Raw genomic sequence first — 20909 nt, 5'->3', positions numbered from 1 at the left:
CTCCCCATCTTCGGGGAAGAGCGGGTTGTTAGTGTCGTAGTCGGGTCCTTCAAAAATATCTATCTCAGGCCCAATAGCGTCGTGTGATTTCCACCTATCCAGAGTGATATCTCTAGGTTCTTCACCGATGTTCGGGAGAATTTGGGCTGGGAACGCCTCTTGCGCAAGGTGTGAGTTTTCGAAATCTAAGAGTGCTGGTGTGGGCAGTGTGGGGCAGGATCTGCACTGGTCGCTGCCAGCGGTGTCCTTGTCCGTGTCGTTGTTGGTGTCGTTGGCGGGAGTGTCGTTGTCAGGTCCTGTACCATGTCGAATGTTCTGGCGGCTCGTCTCCAGTGGGATGAGCTGACAGACTGACCTTTTGTACAGTTTTCCTTTGCACCGCACGACTGCCGTTCTGATTTCACCGTCTCGTTTAGATTGATTTACTTGCACTACTAAGGCTAGGGGCCATCTGTGGCGACTGACGTAGTTCGGGTTGATGATCACGACGTCTCCAACTTCCGGTTTCAGATCGCAGCATCTTTTGTGCTTATGCGAAACTTCACGCAGAATGAGCATGACTCCAAATGTCCAGATGGTCCATAGACGTTCCAGGGCTGATTCGAACTTTTCCAGATGGGCTCGGGTACGAGTTTCAGTCGTGCTAGTGGTTGGACTGTCGGCCGGCGTTCTTGGAGTTTCAATCATGACTCCTGGGATCATGAAATCCATTGGACGTAAGGTGATCATGTCGTTTGGAGAACGAGCGTGAGCAACCAAAGGTCTGTTGTTGATCATAGCCTGAGCGCTCGATACGACGTATTGCAAGCTGAAGAAATCGAGTTTTTGATCGCCGCAAATCTTGTGAATTTGATGTTTCAATAGTCCAATGATTCTTTCATAAACCCCTCCCTGCCATGGTGACCACGGAGTGATGTAGATGAATTTGATCTCTTGTGACGCAAGAAAGCAGGTGAAGATTTCGTCGATTTCGGAGCCTTCGCGAATATCGTCGTTCGTCATTTTTGCGCCGAGCTTGAAGATGGCCGCGTTATCAGAATGTACCTCAGAGGGCACGCCGACTTGATGGAAAATCGTTCGAAGAGCCATGAGATAGGATTCTGTTGTAGCGTCGGGCACAACTCTTAAGACTGCGGCTCGAGTGACTAGGCACGTATAAAGCAGGACATATGCCTTACCGATTGACTCTTGATCATCTCGGAGATACTCGACTGGACCAAGGTAATCCAGACCAACTTTTGCGAATGGTTTCGACGGCTCCGTTCGGCATCCTGGAAGCTGTTTGGTATTCGGGTACGGATATGGCAGTCCGAACACCTTTTTGCATTTAATGCAATTGGAGATGACGGAGCGTACCAGGGCTTTGCACAGTGGAATCCAATACATAGTCTTCAGGGCCGACAGAGTGTATTGTTCTGGTAGGTGACCATTGATCTCATGAGTCTCTCGGACAATAAGAGTTGCCAGTGCATGCTTTCTGTGAATCAAGACGGGTTCATTGGCTTCCTGTGGAAGGATCGCCGACTGCGCTTGCTTCCTGACTCGGTGGAGTCCGTGCTTGTCTACGTAGAGAACGAGATCCTTTGGGTATTGGATTCCACAGTGCAAAGCCCTAGTACGCTCCGTCATCTCCAATTGCATTAAATGCAAAAAGGTGTTCGGACTGCCATATCCGTACCCGAATACCAAACAGCTTCCAGGATGCCGAACGGAGCCGTCGAAACCATTCGCAAAAGTTGGTCTGGATTACCTTGGTCCAGTCGAGTATCTCCGAGAGTCAATCGGTAAGGCATATGTCCTGCTTTATACGTGCCTAGTCACTCGAGCCGCAGTCTTAAGAGTTGTGCCCGACGCTACAACAGGCTCTTCGAACGATTTTCCATCAAGTCGGCGTGCCCTCTGAGGTACATTCTGATAACGCGGCCATCTTCAAGCTCGGCGCAAAAATGACGAACGACGATATTCGCGAAGGCTCCGAAATCGACGAAATCTTCACCTGCTTTCTTGCGTCACAAGAGATCAAATTCATCTACATCACTCCGTGGTCAACATGGCAGGGAGGGGTTTATGAAAGAATCATTGGACTATTGAAACATCAAATTCACAAGATTTGCGGCGATCAAAAACTCGATTTCTTCAGCTTGCAATACGTCGTATCGAGTGCTCAGGCTATGATCAACAACAGACCTTTGGTTGCTCACGCTCGTTCTCCAAACGACATGATCGATCGCCTTACGTCCAATGGATTTCATGATCCCAGGAGTCATGATTGAAACTCCAAGAACGCCGGCCGAGAGTCCAACCACTAGCACGACTGAAGCTCGTACCCGAGCCCATCTGGAAAAGTTCGAATCAGCCCTGGAACGTCTATGGACCATCTGGACATTTGGAGTCATGCTCATTCTGCGTAAAGTTTCGCATAAGCACAAAAGATGCTGCGATCTGAAACCGGAAGTTGGAGACGTCGTGATCATCAACCCGAACTACGTCAGTCGCCACAGATGGCCCCTAGCCTTAGTAGTGCAAGTAAATCAATCTAAACGAGACGGTGAAATCAGAACGGCAGTCGTGCGGTGCAAAGGAAAACTGTACAAAAGGTCAGTCTGTCAGCTCATCCCACTGGAGGTTCCGTTCTTTGCAGGTTTTTCAAAATCGATAATTCAAATTGTTGAGTGAAGTTGAAACCTGAAAAAAATTGCTGAAACCCCCCGGAATGCTCTAATTCTTAAAAAATCCACTGAACCATCCGAAAAAGAGTATTTCAGGCGGGTTACGGTCGACGAAAAGTGTTTGCACAGAAAACGTATGATTTCACGCGCAAATGCGGAATTGAGAATTTTTTCTCTGAAAATTTCGATTTTCGGCAGGAATTTTTCGATTTTTCGAACATTTCCGTGATTTTAAGCCATAATTCTTGTAATTTCTTACTCTCCTCCGTATTTACTTGCATTTTCATCGAAAATTCTTGCTAAATTCAGTAATATTCCGGATTTAAACCACTCGGTCACAAAGGGATGTGCAACGACACAAAAGTCCAAAGCAACAGCCAGCCAACTCCACTCAAAAGCTCCGTGAGTATTTCAATAAGAAGTCCTTCTAAAAAATTAAGAAATCCACGAGTTAGAGAAAGAAAAAGAAACCCGAAGATCAGGCACCAGCCGACAACACAAACGAACAACAACAGCAGCCAGCTGAGACCAACGTCACTCCTGAAAAGCCAGCGGTAGCTCCGAAGCCGAAACGACAGAGCCGTCCTACTCGAGCGCCCATCCGACGTAACCGATATCGAGATTCTCGTGTCCACCGACGATGACAGCAGCGAAGGGAAAGAGCCAGCTAAGAAAATACCAAGTCGTGCCGGTGCTACAACTCCACTCGTCAAGACGAAGGAGCCATCAAAAGCTGCAGCGAATAGGAGCGACAGCGGCTCCGCAGATGAGTCGAAAGGTTAGTGATAAAAGCTAAATTATCTCACATCAAAAACGTTAATTCTAGATTCGAATCTGCTCAAAGAAATCGCCAACATCAACCAGTCAGTCAAGAAGTTTTGAGGCGGCTCGGACACGATGAAAGGAGAAGTCCTCCACAAGCGATCGAGCAGATCACTAAGGTAACAGTACAAAAGCTGACAAAAACGTTAACTCAAAAAACAAACAATTTACAGCGAGAAGGCGCCGGACACTCGAGCAAGGCCAACAGCACTCCTCTTGGACCCCGCAAATAAGCCGCTCAAAGCAACGCTCCTGCCCACTCGTTAATTGTTAAAATTGTTTTATTTGTTATAGTTTCCCAACGTCATTCCGCCTTTATGGGCATAGCCCACTGTTACTTTGTCTAGTATAAAACCCTTAAAACGTAACAACCTCCACTCTTATTATGGGTCCAACTCCTCTTCCAGAGTTATTTCCTCTGATAATACTTTAATTAGGTAGCGTAGTCAAGCGATGATATAGTAAGAGTCAGTGGTGAACGTCAATCAGAGTGTAACCAAGAGTAACACAACTTTATCAAGCATTCGTAATCTACGTGAGTACGTCAATCATTCCAGTCAACACAGCTTGACACGTCGTTAAGCCGCGACGTTAAAAAACGCGCCAACCCATCCAGCATCGCTGCGATTATTTACTATTTCGCATTAAAAATACGCGAACATGCTCAGCACAGCTGACAAAGAACTTCTTAATACAATTAAGAGTCGTTAAGCCGCGACACATTAAATAATGCGCAAATTCGGAAACACAGTTTCTGATAATTATTGATTTTTCCCAGCATCACTCAGCTGAAAATCAAAACTTCCAAGATTAACATAGTTGATCAATCATTTCATTTATTTTCTAGCAATGATTAGCTATTAAAATAATATTTCTATTGTACAAGTTCACTCATTGAGTGAAAGTACCGTCTGGAAGGCGAAGACGTTAAACAATAGCTAGTCGACCGAAGCCACGACTTTTAAAAAATGAGCATACATAATTGTCTTGTTGTAACCCCCGGAAGATTGAGGCTATTCCCGGTAAAAACAAGGGTAGCCCCCGGAATGAAAACAGGTAGCCCCCGGAACACTCGGCTTCACTGGCGGGAACAACAACTACCATGTCTCGCGACCGCTCACGGAGTGTGCATGCCGTAATGTCACCGTACCTCTCACAGGCTGCACTTTCTGTCATGTCCCACGACCTCTCGCAGAAACTCCAAAGCAGTCATATCAAACAATGATTGCACATACCGTCAAATAGCGGAAGCCCCCGGAACACGAAGGTATCTCACGGAACATCCGCAGTGATACCGCAGAAACAGACAGGGCTAAAAGCTACACTTCCCGATGAGAAGTGAGGTATTACAACAACACTTTCTCCAATTGATCTGGACACAGTTCTCATCAAATTGTGTTGTGATTGCACCCATCATTCGAACCAGAGTGGCTCCGTCGCCAAGGATTCATGATAAACAACGATTTCAATGACATGTGATAATCCCCATTAGGCCGTCCAGCTGGCGAGCCTAAGGTTTTGCAAGAGTCTAATCCCGAACCCAACACCATAAGTTTCAAAAAATTAATAAAGCATTTACGTGGCAGGTAGTCGCTGAATTAACATGCAAAAATCTAAGCTTATGTTGAGAGGACTGATCATCCTCAAGTGGAGGAGAAGGGAGAAGACAAATGCAAGCTATAAGACAGCATCACAAAAGTTATTGTTGCGAAGTCATGGGACCTTGCCGAATGTCAAGATCGAGCTTCTCACAGTTAAGAGCGAAGTGAAGGTCAGTCACAACCAAAAAATCATGACGTTACTCTTAAAAGGGACGTTACGGTGAAGCCCGTGGTAAAAGATTATTCTCACAGAATGTTAAAATTGAAAAATCAATTCACAGGCACAATATCATTTATTGTTAAAACAGCGTGGGAATAAATCAATTCACAATAACTCGAAAAGGTACGCCGTAACGAGAAATTAAACTTTCTCAACCCGATAAAACGCACAACTACCTTACAAGGATGTCTGATGCCCAACAAGCTCAGTAAGTGCTCTTCTCAAAGAAACCTCCACACAACGCCACTCAATACGCTTGAGGCGCAATAAAATGACAGTATTCGTACCAATTTACAATATTAGTCTAAAATTTAGCGCGACAAGAATTGGAGGCTGAAAGAGGTACCACTAAAATGCTTGGCACACAAAGGACACTGGAAGTAGCGTTACCACAGGGTTGACCCCAGACAGAGTCGACTGATTGAGATTTTGGCTCCAATTCATAAAAACCGGGCTCGTTGCGGTTCTTGAAGTGAGGTTTGCTTCAACGAACATGCCAAGTCCAGCTACGGTTCGGAGATTTCTTGTCCTCATTCCTGTAGGAGAAGTGCGTTCTTACCACATATTTCCGTTGGTGTTTTGCAAAGGGGAGCACGCCGTGTTGACAAGATCCACGTCCCCACTAATGCCGAAAGGACCTATAATACGAGCACACTTCAAATACTGGCTTGCGAATTCAGCGAGCTCCGTTTCTGAAACGTATACTCATAAACGGGAAAAGCAGCTGAAGAAGCAAGGATTTGTCTGTCATGAAAGGCGGTCAGTGGAAGACAAGAAAGTCGACGCCGAATGTTGTGCACCACACGTGCACTGGTACACACACGTAAGTGTCAGACAAGTAGCAAAGACTGAAAGTTAAAACTCCTGAAAGGAGTACTACAAGTCAGGCATGCACAATGTCGCTCTGCAGAATAGATCGGTTAAAAGAAAAGAAAACCGATCAGCGATGCGTGGAAAAAGATCACATTCAAGAAGTGGTAAAAACTCTGAAAGAACGCCGTGATCACTTATGTGAGAGAAATGAACACCTGGAACCAATCAGATCAACTCGAAGCGACACGTTCTCAAAGCCAACTATCCTACTGTCAAGATCTCAGAGTCAGAATCCTTCAACATCAGACCGCCTTGACTACATTGAGAGTCAAAGGAGAGGAGGACTCAAAGAGTACGACATGAATATGATGGATCAGATAATGGCAAAAAATCAAGAACAAATGTGCAATCAGGTCGCCGAGATTAATCAACAGTTCTGCAAGACCCTGCATGAAACGCTCAGAGAAAGATCTGCGGAAACCAACATCAAATTGGCGATAGATTACCTCGGTACCTTCGATGGATCCGATAACTCGAACTTCAGACAGTTCTACAACATGTTTAAGAACACTGTGATGAATAACAAGGACATCGGAGACGACACTAAGTTGGCTATTCTGTCGTCCAAGTTGGCAGACGAACCACGAAGATGTGTCGATGTCAGTGACGATCCAGCAGTCAGTCTGACACGCACCCTCAACCATTTAGAAATCGCATACGGTAAAAACGACACTAAAAAGAGCTTGCTAAATAAATTCAACTCTTTAAAGTTTAACCATGCAGATCCAAAGCAAATGAGAATAGATCTCATTAGCCACAGAAACCTGGCTGCACAACTATGCAAAAAAGGGCTTGGGGACGAGGACGAACGAATCACCATCGCCATACTCCAGAAACTTCCTTCGAATATGAGAACACGAGTCTCTGACTACTACTCAAAACTCGAATCAGAGAACAGGGTATCAGTAGAACTCCTATACCAGTTCATCTTTGAATTAGTCGATAGTCGGCAAGTTGAGATCGAGTACTCTCCCCAGCCCCAGCAGCACAGCATATATAAAAATGGGATCTCTGATAAGTTCCAAAGTCATAGAACGGCGATTGCAATTCATGATAATACGCATAACTATACTGAGGACGATCAGCACTCATATTATGAAATTGAGAGTGAACGTGATACGAACATTAGTCAGAGAAATTTCACATTCCATCAAAGCTCTCAGCAACACTCACCACAGTTGGCGGACAATGAGGCTGACTACCCAACATCATTCAAGGCTACCAGTTCTGGAACAACACTTCCGGGTTATTGCCGTCCAGGAAAGGGAGTAAGAATGAGCTTGATTCACAGAACATTCCCCCTCTATGACGAAAAAGCAAAGTACCCTTGCAATGCTTGCGGAGGTGCCCATAACCCAATTCGATGTGGGCTGACGAGCTGGGATTTCAGAGCGATGGTGGAGAAATTCCAACTGTGCCCAATCTGCACACGCACGCATCCGATCGAGAAATGCACTTCCCAGTCGAGATGTGCGTACTGCGGCGGACTCCACCATAGTGGAGGATGTCCTCAAAAAGAGCATTTCAGGGACAAGAGAAATTACCCGTCTGAAGCGCGCCCCATCCTGCAGTTTTTTCGTGAACTACGAAAACCAGGAAATAAAGGCCAAGCCAACAAGACTCATGCACAATAAAGGCATTCCGGCAGGCACGGAGCCAAAAGTAACGAGCTCTGTGTCAACTGCTGACTTGCCAACAGCGACTCTCTGTAAAATTGTTCAATCTCCACCCAACAACACTCAGTCTATCTCACAATTTGTTCGTGTCACTAATCACATTGCCACAGGCAACTCAATTCTTATTATTTCAATCATTCTACTTTCTGTAAAACTCAGAAATTTCTTTAATTGTACAAGATTCTTTATCAAGGGTCTCGAAAACATGCCAACAACATCATTCACAGCACCGAAATTTTCGGCAAATGCTCAGGCATTCCTGTTAGAAAACGGTTGCAATCCATACGAGACCCAAGCACAAGAAAGATTAAACGGGCCCCCGATGGAGGCGGTTCTTGGTAGTGACGTCATCGCGTGGCTAGAAAGTGACGCCCACACCAAGCGATACCTATTACCATCAAAACGCGTTCTACAAGACACGATAATAGGTTACACATCCACCCTCCACCGGTCCTGGTAATCTATACCAACGAGCCGAGTCTTCAAGACAGAGCTGACGAAAATTGTGCAAATCTCATGGATGCTAACACGTCTCTAACAGGCGAGGAAACTGAAGATTTGCTCACCAAGCTGGTCAATAAGATCGAGCAGTCCTGGAAGCCAGAAAATCTGGGAATCGAAGAGATCTCAGTTGCAGAAAATTCCAAAAAGACGGCTCTCGATTTGCAAGCCGAGTTCGATAGAACAATAAGGTACAAAAGCGACGGCGAACACGAAGTAGCGTTACCTTACAACGGCAATCAAAACCGCTTGAGAAGCAACTTCAATTTTGCCCGCAAAAGATTGGAAATCTTGTACATCAACCTGACCAAGAGTCAGAAATCCAACATCATGGATCAGTACGATGCAGTGATCAAAGATCAACTATCTGCGGGCATTGTCGAGCGAGTCTGGCCTAACATGATCGGAGCTGACGATGTTAAATACTATACGCCTCACAGAGCAGTTATCAAAGAGACTTCCAACACCACTAAGCTCCGCATTGTACTCGACGCATCAAGTCCACCTGGACCGGAACCATCTCTAAATGACTGCCTGTATGCAGGGGATAATTTGGTAACTCCACTCTATGGAATCCTCCTCAGAGGACGTATCTACCCGTATGTGGTCGTAGCCGACATTGAAAAGGCCTTCCACCAGGTACGACTTCCGACAGAGTTCAGAAACGCCAGTTTATTCCTATGGCTCAAAGACATCACCAAGCCCCCAACTCCAGACAATATCTGTACGTATCGATTCACTCGGATCCCTTTTGGAGTGGCGAGCAGTCCATGGTTGTTGGCAGCTTCAATTCTCCACTTCCTGGACCGCAACCCCAATCCATTAAACCAACGAGTACGTGAAAATCTCTATGTTGACAATTGTCTCATTGGTACCTTCGATAAATCTGAAATCACAGAGATCATTAAAAACTCGAAAGACATATTCATGAAAATGAAAATGAATCTGAGAGAGTACGTGACTAACTCAGAAGAGCACATGGTTGCCATCGAAGTGGAAGATCAGGCAAAACACAGAGTTATCAAGCTCCTCGGTTGCGAATGGGACTCCCATGAAGATATCGATACGCTATCAGTAGCTCTCGCAGTACTTGACATTGATCACCCAACTAAGAGACAAGTCGCGTCAAAGATGGCGGAGACATTCGACCCTCTTGGACTGATAACACCACTCATCGTGTCGTTCAAACGATTAATGCAAAACTTGTGGCGCAATCCCATGAAATGGAACGATCCTATTCCAAAAGAGCTACTAGCAGACTGGAAAGCTATTCAAGCCGCATTCATGGATACCAAGATCACCGTCCCGAGAAGAATAAGTATTTCTGATGATCCCCCAGAGGAGATTCAGCTAATAATGTTCTCGGACGCATCTACGGACATCTATGCAACGGCTGTATACGTTCAGTACTCCTACAAGTCTCGGAAACCAGTAACTCGCCTACTCACAAGCAAAAGCAAAATCAGATCGGCAAAAAACGAGATGTGGACTATTCCCAAACTTGAGCTTCTCGGGATTGAATGCTCCTCCAATCTAGCCAGAACAATCATTGCTGAACTAGGCACATTGGCCACGAAGATCAAGAAAGTTCGACTATTCACAGATAGAGCATGCGCTCTGTACTGGATTCTCTCCCACAAGACCACAAGAGTCTGGGTAGCAAACAGGGTGTCACAGATTCAAGCAAATCAAAAGATTCTTGAAGAATGTGGAATCGAAACATCACTCCATCACTGCCCAACCAAAGAGAATCCGGCAGACCTTGCTACTCGTGGAATGACTTCTACCGAGCTCTAAGCGAGCACCTTCTGGTTCAACGGTCCAGCTTTTCTGGAACGACCACAGTCAGAATGGCCGTGCAAAATTGAAAGACAGGTAAAATGCCCAGTTGAATTCGAACAATTGGTCTACTCTGAGATCTTGGATCCAAAGAATCCAAAGACAAAGAATGATAAAAAAAGAGCCAATTAAATCAATCATTCCAAGAGCTGAACCGCCTCTAGAAGAAGGCACCTTCCTGTTCGTCAGCACGGCCGATCTCCCATTCGAGTCATTCATTCCATACACAAAGACTAACTCTCTAAGAAAGTTGGTACGCATCGTACATCGTATCCTAAACATGTTATCAAAACCAGAGTTATGCTCTAGGAGAAGTTGGGACTCTACAGTGATGAAAGAACTTCAAGCGATTAAAGCCAATAACAGCACTCAAATGCTACTCAAACGGGCGCTAGCGCGAAAACTGATTATTCTACATCACTACAGAGAATCTGAAGAGCGCGAACTAACGTTCCCAAAGGATCTCGTTCTCTACGTACAAGCACGGACTCCACCGAGTCAGGAAGCAAGCGCAATCGGCGGTCCTTCCACAGGAAGCCAATGAACCCGTCTTGATTCACAGAAAGCATGCACTGGCAACTCTTATTGTCCGAGAGACTCATGAGATCAATGGTCACCTACCAGAACAATACACTCTGTCGGCCCTGAAGACTATGTATTGGATTCCACTGTGCAAAGCCCTGGTACGCTCCGTCATCTCCAATTGCATTAAATGCAAAAAGGTGTTCGGACTGCCATATCCGTACCCGAATACCAAACAGCTTCCAGGATGCCGAACGGAGCCGTCGAAACCATTCGCAAAAGTTGGTCTGGATTACCTTGGTCCAGTCGAGTATCTCCGAGATGATCAAGAGTCAATCGGTAAGGCATATGTCCTGCTTTATACGTGCCTAGTCACTCGAGCCGCAGTCTTAAGAGTTGTGCCCGACGCTACAACAGAATCCTATCTCATGGCTCTTCGAACGATTTTCCATCAAGTCGGCGTGCCCTCTGAGGTACATTCTGATAACGCGGCCATCTTCAAGCTCGGCGCAAAAATGACGAACGACGATATTCGCGAAGGCTCCGAAATCGACGAAATCTTCACCTGCTTTCTTGCGTCACAAGAGATCAAATTCATCTACATCACTCCGTGGTCACCATGGCAGGGAGGGGTTTATGAAAGAATCATTGGACTATTGAAACATCAAATTCACAAGATTTGCGGCGATCAAAAACTCGATTTCTTCAGCTTGCAATACGTCGTATCGAGCGCTCAGGCTATGATCAACAACAGACCTTTGGTTGCTCACGCTCGTTCTCCAAACGACATGATCACCTTACGTCCAATGGATTTCATGATCCCAGGAGTCATGATTGAAACTCCAAGAACGCCGGCCGACAGTCCAACCACTAGCACGACTGAAACTCGTACCCGAGCCCATCTGGAAAAGTTCGAATCAGCCCTGGAACGTCTATGGACCATCTGGACATTTGGAGTCATGCTCATTCTGCGTGAAGTTTCGCATAAGCACAAAAGATGCTGCGATCTGAAACCGGAAGTTGGAGACGTCGTGATCATCAACCCGAACAACGTCAGTCGCCACAGATGGCCCCTAGCCTTAGTAGTGCAAGTAAATCAATCTAAACGAGACGGTGAAATCAGAACGGCAGTCGTGCGGTGCAAAGGAAAACTGTACAAAAGGTCAGTCTGTCAGCTCATCCCACTGGAGACGAGCCGCCAGAACATTCGACATGGTACAGGACCTGACAACGACACTCCCGCCAACGACACCAACAACGACACGGACAAGGACACCGCTGGCAGCGACCAGTGCAGATCCTGCCCCACACTGCCCACACCAGCACTCTTAGATTTCGAAAACTCACACCTTGCGCAAGAGGCGTTCCCAGCCCAAATTCTCCCGAACATCGGTGAAGAACCTAGAGATATCACTCTGGATAGGTGGAAATCACACGACGCTATTGGGCCTGAGATAGATATTTTTGAAGGACCCGACTACGACACTAACAACCCGCTCTTCCCCGAAGATGGGGAGGATGAAGACAGACCAGTTGAATACGTGGACCCCAACACGGCGATCCCCGAGATAGCCTACGACCACGCAGAGACTAGACTGCCACACGGTCGTACTAGAGAATATCTCGGTCGAAAAGCTAAGGCCCCGTATATCAACTACAATCACGCCGAGATTACTCGCGTCTTGTCGAATCCTTCACCCCCGGAATGTTGTCGATTCCCCGTAATCCCTCAGGAATCTCTCAACCTAAAGGACTTTTAGGACTGAGAGATTGGCTCCCTCACTCACCATCTCTCAGTCGTCCTTTATTTCCCAATTAGCTGAGTGTGTTTTCCCCTAAAATCCATTATTCAAAAAGCCGCCATTCTGTCCAGATGCAAACGCGCCCCACTGAACGCCGTGCAGCGTTATAGCGGAGTATCGTTTGCGCGGTACAGATGATTCGGTTTTTATAGTAAGCGACACAGATTAACTCTTCCTTCTACTTTTTCCGAAATATATATATTTTTAATGAGTTTTTCCATATTTTCTCATTCCGTAAATTCGTGTAGACACAGATCTACACGATCCGGTCCCTTTTTGCCCGTTTGCACGTCTTCAAGTCCACTTCCAACGTCAATCCCTAAATTTGGGCCTAAAATATAATTTATTTTTATACTTTCTTTATTATATTCAATCCACCCAAAACAACGGGAATGGATAAATAAACTTGAATTCGTGTAATAATTGTGTTCTGTTATTAAATCCTCACAACATGCTTATCCGCGCGTCCTTCGATATTATGCTCCGAGTCCATCCGCGCGAATTGACCGTCAGTGGGTTTCCGACTCCCTTCGATTAGCTGACGTGTCAACAAACTTTGTAGTTGATCACTTTGTCATAAAAAATTATTACACTGAGATATCAGCATCCGAAGTGAGTGCGTTTTTTGAATTTTGAGGTTCTACTATACCTCAGGTTTTAGTCAGAATTCGTGTTCAGAACATCTAAACTAGATAAACTACAAACATTGCATTTTTCTATAACATCTGATCAAATTTTGAAATGTTTTCAAAAAAAGTTTTGAAAAAAATTTTGAAAATTTTTGTAAGGGGTAAAAAAAAAAAAAAAAACCTCATTGCCAACTGTCCTATGCTAAAACCTTTGCAATATGCTTATGCTGACATTTTGAATATGCTTATGCTGACGTGCGCTTATGCTGACAAGAGCTCTCACGAGAATTTCGTGATCCAAAAAACACATTGAAAGCTTATATCAGGACACTTGACGACGTAAAAGAAAACTGAACCTATCCAGATTCGAACCAGCAATGACTGTATCTGAAGACCGTGCCCTTAACCACTACACCAAAAGGGCGAGAGGTGCGCGCGTTCTCAAGGAATATATGAAATCAGTCGAGCTGTATGACAACTAGAGCTTCTCTCGATTGGAAGATATCTAGTACTTGAAAATGTGTTCATAAAGATTGGAACTACTACAGAATAAGTCATTAAGTTATTTTCTGTTCCTATTGTTCAGTTTCTACAAGAAATCTATTCCACATTGACTTTTGTTGTGAATTTGAACCTTCCGTTGACCTAAAATACTTCTGGAGAGCTACTTTTTTCGAGAGTATTCTTAAGTTTTCTACAAATTCAACTTGTTGGATAATCGGGAACTTCTCTGATTCCTCGAAAATACTGTTTAAAAAAAAATTTTGGCCTAAATTTTTTTCCTCAAAAACACCTTCATTCTGGTATTTTCTAGGAGCATATGTCATCTGTATTGTTTAATATTTTTTTGTTGCTTCAAAAGATCTGTTTTTGTGCTAAAAAAAGAACTTTTTCGTTGATTTTTGCATTTAAAAATATACAAATGTCGTCGAATTAAATGCACGATACGCAAAGGTACGCAAACACCGATGTGTACCGTACTCCGAAATGTTTTTAATTTCCATGTTTTAAATTAAGAAAGCGACAAAAATGAGAGTTTTAAGCACAAAAACAGAGCTTTTGAAGCAAAAAAATTTATTAAACAATACAGATGGCATATGCTCCTAGAAAATACCAGAATGAAGGTGTTTTTGAGGAAAAAAATTTAGGCCAAAATTTTTTTTTAAACAACAGTATTTTCGAGGAATCAGAGAAGTTCCCGATTATCCAACAAGTTGAATTTGTAGAAAACTTAAGAATACTCTCGAAAAAAGTAGCTCTCCAGAAGTATTTTAGGCCAACGGAAGGTTCAAATTCACAACAAAAGTTAATGTGGAATAGATTTCTTGTAGAAACTGAACAATAGGAACAGAAAATAACTTAATGACTTATTCTGTAGTAGTTCCAATCTTTATGAACACATTTTCAAGTACTAGATATCTTCCAATCGAGAGAAGCTCTAGTTGTCATACAGCTCGACTGATTTCATATATTCCTTGAGAACGCGCGCACCTCTCGCCCTTTTGGTGTAGTGGTTAAGGGCACGGTCTTCAGATACAGTCATTGCTGGTTCGAATCTGGATAGGTTCAGTTTTCTTTTACATCGTCAAGTGTCCTGATATAAGCTTTCAATGTGTTTTTTGGATCACGAAATTCTCGTGAGAGCTCTTGTCAGCATAAGCGCACGTCAGCATAAGCATATTCAAAATGTCAGCATAAGCATATTTCAAAGGTTTTAGCATAGGATAGTTGGGGTTTTAGCATAGGATAGTTTTTTGAAAACTTTTCAAAATTTGATCAGATGTTATAGAAAAATGCAATGTTTGTAGTTTATCTAGTTTAGATGTTCTGACTAAAACCTGAGGTATAGTAGAACCTCAAAATTCAAAAAACGCACTCACTTCGGATGCTGATATCTCAGTGTAATAATTTTTTATGACAAAGTGATCAACTACAAAGTTGTTTATCTTAATATAAAGTACAATTTTGTAGTTAATAGTTTTTTATCAAAAAAATTGTTGGTTGAGATATGAACAGAAAAAGAAGAAGAAAATACAAGCATGAAGGTGCCGAACTTTACACAACTTTATCTCGACCAACAAATTTTTTGATAAAAGACATTCAACTACAAAGTTGTACTTTAGATTAAGATAAACAACTTTGTAGTTGATCACTTTGTCATAAAAAAATTTTCAACGGAGATATCAGCATCCGAAGTGAGTGCGTTTTTTGAGCTTAGGGATTCTACTATACCTCAGGTTTTCGTCTGCAATCGTGTGCAGAACATCCAAACTAGAAAAAACTACAAACATTGCATTTTTCTGATCAAATTTTGAAAAGTTTTCAAAAAAAATTTTGGAAAATTTTATTAGATAGAGGTAGTCAAAGAGCATTTGAAGGAAGTCAATGAGCATTTATACATCAGATCTCATCTCCATTTTTCCGGAATTTCAGGAAATGAGAAAGAGCACAACCTTCTTAGACATCAAAAACTAACATGTTCTTGAAATTTCTGATTGCGGCGGAAAAAACTGAAAGCGGAAAAAAACTGAAAATTCTGAAAAATTAGATAAAGGTAGTCAATGAGCCGAAAGGTAGTCAATGATCTAAGGTAGTCAAAGAGCAAAAGGTAGTCAATGAGCCGAAAGGTAGTCAATATTCTAAGGTAGTCAAAGAGCAAAAGGTAGTCAAAGAGAAGGTAGTCAATGAGTGTTTGCCACAAAAACTGGACAATTAAACAACTAGTAGCTTAAGTTGACAAGTTGCAATGTACATCCTCTTCTCATTTCGATAAATCAAAAGTTTTGATGAAAACGAGGTTCCTGAAAAAAAGCGGTGTGACAGGGAATTTGCGGAAATAAAAAAAAAATTATTATACTTCAGTTCTTTTTCTTTACGAATTAATCACAAATGTGTTTAATGTAAGAACAATACATGATGCAGAAAAATGTCCATATACTACTAGTAAACTAGAAAATGTCAGCAAGTTAGTAAATCTGAGTTCAAAGTAAATGAACTATTTCTTAGTAAATGACTGAGAGTAAAAAATGAGTAAATTAGACCTTGAAGTAAATGAACTCTTTTTCAGTAAACGAGAGAAAGTGAAATCGCTAGTAAATTAGACGTCGAAGTAAAAGTGCCACTTACGTAAACGAGTGATTTAGTAAATTAGACTATTAGTTAATGAGGGTTTGCCCTAATTTTTCTATGCACCTCCTTTTAGAATTTTCAGGAGAAAAATGGATTACTATATGAATCGCATTTCGAGAAATTCATAAATCTGAGATACATGTAACTGCTACAAAAATTTTCTCGAAATAATCTTGGAACTCTCGAATAAAACATTCAACAGGAAGAAAAAAGAAAGAAGAATATAAATTTAACAAATTTAATACTAAGAATTCGGTTTCAAAATTTAGGAATAGGGTATGTAATACATTGATTTCAAAAATTAAAAGTACGGGGAAAATTTTTTCGAGAAAGAAAATAAAAAATTTATGCAGAAAGTGATCATTATTTTGTTAATTGCAAAAAACATTATCAAGTTGGAAGATGTTGTCATAAAGTCATCAGAATGATTAGATTGATATGAATATATCTCATATATCAAAACTAAAAAGAATGGCAAATGGGTGTGGTTTTGACCACTGATTCTTCTCTCTGTCTTCTCCTTCTTTTTCTCTTCTTTTCCTTTTCCTTCACTTTTTATCCAAAATTCATTGTTTCTGAAAATGTGATGCTCCGGAGATGAATTTCTTGCCTTCTCGATTCCAAATTAAATTCTTCCCGCCCGTCTTTTCGTGCAATCTGGAGCTGTGAGCGTCTTTTTTGTTGGTGAAAACAATGTGTTCTGGTGGTGGGTGTGGTGCTCTTTGGCATCTGCTAACAATTTCAAATTAGATCCACAACTATTTCTGAGCTCCTAGAACTATTTTTCATTGTTGACGTTAAGCTCTTTTGAAAAAAATGCTTATATTTCCCGTGATCACTATACTTCATATATTTTTGGTAACTTTTTGAAATATCTTCTAAAATGAATTTAATATGTAACAATATTCTAACAAAATTTTTAATATTGATCAGATAGTTTTTCCAAATTTAAGTATTAACCAGGCGCGAAATTTTCCGAATTTTAGGCCAAAAATACGGTGCCCGGTCTCGACACGAATTTTTTTATTAGGTAAAAATGGGTGTGTGCCTTTAAAGAGTACTGTAACTTTAAACTTTCGTTGCTGCGGAACTTTTGTCGACTTTTCATAGCTATTAGATAAAAATAAAAAAATATTCAATATTTTCAACAAATCTTTAGAAAAACTATGTAAAATCGATAAAAATTCTGCAACAAAAATTTGAAGTTACAGTACTCTTTAAAGGCACACACTCGATTGTATTTAACAAAAAAAGTCGTGTCGAGACCGGTTACCGTAATTTTTGCGCAAATCGGAATAATTTCGCGCTTGGGTAATAAGCATCACATCTCCAACTAATTTAAAAGCAAAAGTGTGATTTTTAAATTCAGATTTCGGTTGAATCTGGAAAAGAATGCGAGTTTGCAATGCGATTGGTCCCAGGATTCAATCCACTTCGTCAAGTTGATGCAAATGGAAAAGAATGCCGAGGAAACGTGGAATTGCCATTTTGCAAGGGTTACTGTAAGACTAGCGAGGTGAATTTCCTTTTTTTTCCGATTCAAAAATAATCCAATTAAATTTCAGAGTGGCACCCATGGCTTTCCACCACGAGTTCAAAATAGTAAAGTGTGCACATTGGTCACCACTTCAACTCGAAAAGTAGTTCTTGATGATTGTGATGATGGAGCCGATGAGAGTGTCAAGTTTGTAATGGTTCCACATGGAACTGATTGTGAATGTTCTGCAGTTCCACTTGAACAACATCATTCATAAATTATCATACATTCATTCAAAAATTCATCGAATAAATAAAAGTTTTGTGTATGCTTGTTTTAATCAAATACAGGGTTAATTTTTAATATAAATAGATCGTGGAATAATCAATTCACAATTTTGTCGTTCTGTCTCGTCCCATTTTCATTCGTTTCGCATCAAGTTTCGCTGGACTTGGGGATCGTGACCGATTGGAGTCTATCTGAAAAATTTCAAAAAGGTGAAAGAAAAAATGACTTTCAAGAAACTCACAACTTTCTTTGAAACGAGACATGTTTTGCAGTAATATTTGAAACTAGGTTCCGATGCTTCTTCAATCGAAACTGTAGGGATACTGCATGCCATGTGGTAACAATCTCGACATCTTCTACAAGCGAGAACTTGATTTCCAGCTAATGAGACTCCGTGGCATACTGCACAGGGCTGGAAAATATATATTTATGATAACATTTGTTTATTTAATTATTTTACCTGTTCACTTGTACAATAGATTGAATCGTCAATAACTGGCACTAGTTTCTTCAATTTCTTCTGAAAACATAATTTATTTTGAAAATAGATCCAAAATTAAAAATCCCTTACCATTCCACCAGGAGCAGAGGACGATGAAGCACCAGACTTGTCTATTACAAATCCAGATTTATTTAAAATCTGTGGAGGAGCATACATCAATCGTTGAGTTCCGGCAATTCGTTTTTGTGGATTCAGCATATTTGGATTGAGTTTCGAAACATTACCCGAATCCATTGTGAAAGAATCTGTGTAAAAGTTGTTTGTGCTGGAAGAAAGTGACCATGTCTGAAAAAATGGATGAGATATTGATTTCACAATTCATATTTCATGAAACCTTGGCAACCAATTCAGAAAATTCTTTATCAGTGCTTTTATCGATAGATTTCATAAACTTGATGAGTGTCGAAATGTATGCATTCGCATCGAATTTTTCTTCTTCAGGAGATTCTGACGTGTCTTGTTTCTCATCAATCATCAGAATATCATCATCAACGTCTGTCATCTTTATTTAAAATCTGAAAATTTTTGATTCGTTTTTTTCTCATTGGTGAGAACGAGGAGGAAATAGAACGGATTGAACTTTGAACAATTTTTGAAACATTTTGAATAGAAATTCTGTATTTTTATTTTCAGGATACTTTTATAATAAGAATAACAATCAAAAACAAAAAGAAAAATAAGCCTATTAAAAATTCTAAATTACAAAAAAACAAAATATCGAATCAAACAACTGGTGGCATCAATGGATCCTCTTCTGCTTCCGCCTCTTGAAGAATCTTGTCCTTGTAGTCCATATATCTGAAAATTTCCCATTTATCTCTAAAGTTCTTTGGGAGTAATTTTTTCACTTGTGTAGTGGCTTTTCGATTTTTTCTGAGAAAATAAAAACTGCAAAATCTAAAACAAATATGTTCGATTTTTAAAAATCGGGGAACAAAATGTTCGGGAAGTTACCCATAAAACGCAATTCTAACTTTGTTTATGCTGATGACTATTTCTCGAAAAATCAAAAATTCGTTTCGAAATATCGGAAAAATGAAAACTAAAAACATTTTTAACCGGTTACCTTGGTATTATTTTGTTTTTTTTCGTTTACTTTTATTTCTATTTTTTTCAAAATTTTTAAAATATTGTTTTTCAATAAGTTTCATTTCAAGAAAAAAGCGTTGCTGCTACACCAGGGCTGTATCCTTATTGGTTATTTTGGTATTTTGACGAAAAATTGATTTTTTGGTTTTGAAACCAAAAAACCGAAACATTTTTCAATTATCAGCGTTTTTTGAAAAGTAATTCAATTTTTTTTGGTTTTTCGCAAATTTAAATTGTTTTGTTTTTTGATCCAAAATTATTTTTTTGGTCCCAGCCCTGTGCTACACAAGTGACGTTTTTTAATTGTTAATTTTCCAAATATTAACCTGTATTTCTTATTCATCGGCCCAGCTCTATGCATTTGTGTGAGAAGTCGTTCTTCAACTCTTTCCAATGCACTTCGTGACAGAACAATAGTATCGTATTTCATTAATGAGAAGCAATTCAGACCATACACTGGCATCACATTGAGCCACGGAAGAGCTTGTTGAGCTTCAGCAAGTCCACCGCTAATCTCATCACAATCATCAACGAAAAGAACAGAGTATCCGTAGTTTCGAGCTTCGCAAAGCTGGAATTTTTGAAATTAAAACAGAAAATGATTTTTCTATAGATAACTTACATCAATCCAATATTTAGGGTCTCCATTCTGTAAGTTTTGAATTTTGTCAACAATATGCAAATCGTCTTGTGTGTGCTTTAGAGTGAGAGCAACACAAAGTCCCTGAATTCTGACTGCGTCTGGAAGCATGTAGAACCACGTTCTCGGTCCACGAACACCATTTGCGAAACCTCCTCGAATAAATTGTGGGGAACGAATAGAACCAACGTGAGCCCGTCCAGTCTTCTTTTGAGGCCACGGCTTTCTACCCCCTCCGGGCATTTCAGCTTTTGTCAACATTTTCGTCATTTGCACATTTCGATATACACTTTGCCACGTGAGGTTACGGTGTAGAATATCGATACGCGGTGATGTTCTGAAAATGTCTGGATGGAGATCCACGAGTCCGAGCTTCTCATCTTCGATGGTATCCAAATTTGAAACCCAAGCTTGTGGAGTTTTGATGAATGGATTTTCTGGTTTTCGCCATAATTCTCTTCGTGTATCGATGGATTCGCCAGATGAAGTCGAGGAAACATCCTGAACAGCCGATGAGAATGCTCGACTTGAAATTAAAAAACGCAGCTGCCTGGAGAGCATCTGAAAAGGGATAAGGTGTATAAATAATTTTAAAAAACCAAAAAAAAAGAAAGATATGTTCTAACACTG

At 41.3% G+C, this 20909-nt stretch overlaps 3 protein-coding genes and 1 non-coding gene across 5 annotated transcripts; 2 read left to right on the top strand and 2 right to left on the bottom strand.

The window, feature by feature from the left end:
- Nucleotides 1–3281: 3281 nt before the first annotated feature.
- T23B12.14 lies at nt 3282–3344 on the top strand. The gene has a single exon (NR_102043.1). It is a non-coding gene; the product is annotated as an Unclassified non-coding RNA T23B12.14 (non-coding RNA).
- A 13518-nt stretch (nt 3345–16862) lies between these two features.
- gplb-1 (Glycoprotein hormone subunit beta domain-containing protein) lies at nt 16863–18092 on the top strand (the record flags this gene model as incomplete). Of its 2 annotated transcripts, none has more annotated exons than NM_001392563.1 (3): nt 16863–16989; nt 17653–17799; nt 17849–18092. In NM_001392563.1, the coding sequence occupies exons 2-3, from the start codon at nt 17689–17691 to the stop codon at nt 18035–18037; spliced, it is 300 nt and encodes a 99-aa protein (NP_001380019.1). In that variant the 5' UTR covers nt 16863–16989; nt 17653–17688. The 2 variants fall into 2 exon arrangements, with proteins under 2 accessions (NP_001380019.1, NP_001367962.1); NM_001380708.2 differs by lacking the exon at nt 16863–16989 and adding an exon at nt 17073–17141 and having other exon boundaries at nt 17849–18037.
- On the bottom strand, nt 18033–19065 carry phf-30 (PHD-type domain-containing protein). The gene is made up of 5 exons (NM_072781.7): nt 18885–19065; nt 18620–18835; nt 18509–18568; nt 18290–18460; nt 18033–18239 (listed from the first exon to the last, which is right to left on the bottom strand). The coding sequence occupies exons 1-5, from the start codon at nt 19050–19052 to the stop codon at nt 18150–18152; spliced, it is 705 nt and encodes a 234-aa protein (NP_505182.1). The 5' UTR covers nt 19053–19065; the 3' UTR covers nt 18033–18149.
- A 96-nt stretch (nt 19066–19161) lies between these two features.
- On the bottom strand, nt 19162–20840 carry mrpl-4 (Large ribosomal subunit protein uL4m; the record flags this gene model as incomplete). The annotated part of the gene is made up of 3 exons (NM_072780.7): nt 19162–19348; nt 19966–20210; nt 20262–20840. The coding sequence occupies 3 exons, from the start codon at nt 20838–20840 to the stop codon at nt 19273–19275; spliced, it is 900 nt and encodes a 299-aa protein (NP_505181.1). The 3' UTR covers nt 19162–19272.
- Nucleotides 20841–20909: the final 69 nt, after the last annotated feature.

Source organism: Caenorhabditis elegans, chromosome V (genome assembly GCF_000002985.6).
Source record: "Caenorhabditis elegans chromosome V".
Classification (NCBI taxonomy): Eukaryota; Metazoa; Nematoda; class Chromadorea; order Rhabditida; family Rhabditidae; genus Caenorhabditis; species Caenorhabditis elegans.
Note: the sequence above shows the minus strand (reverse complement) of the source record. Positions and strands in the feature narration are given on the sequence as shown.

Excerpts from the sequence above, each read along its gene's own strand:
- phf-30 (NM_072781.7), bottom strand. The coding sequence starts at position 19,052 with ATGACAGACGTTGATGATGATATTCTGATGATTGATGAGAAACAAGAC. Across the intron at positions 18,836-18,884 it reads TTTCTGAATTGGTTGCCAAG|ACATGGTCACTTTCTTCCAG; the intron begins GTTTCATGAAAT and ends CCATTTTTTCAG. Across the intron at positions 18,569-18,619 it reads CCTCTGCTCCTGGTGGAATG|AAGAAATTGAAGAAACTAGT; the intron begins GTAAGGGATTTT and ends TTATGTTTTCAG.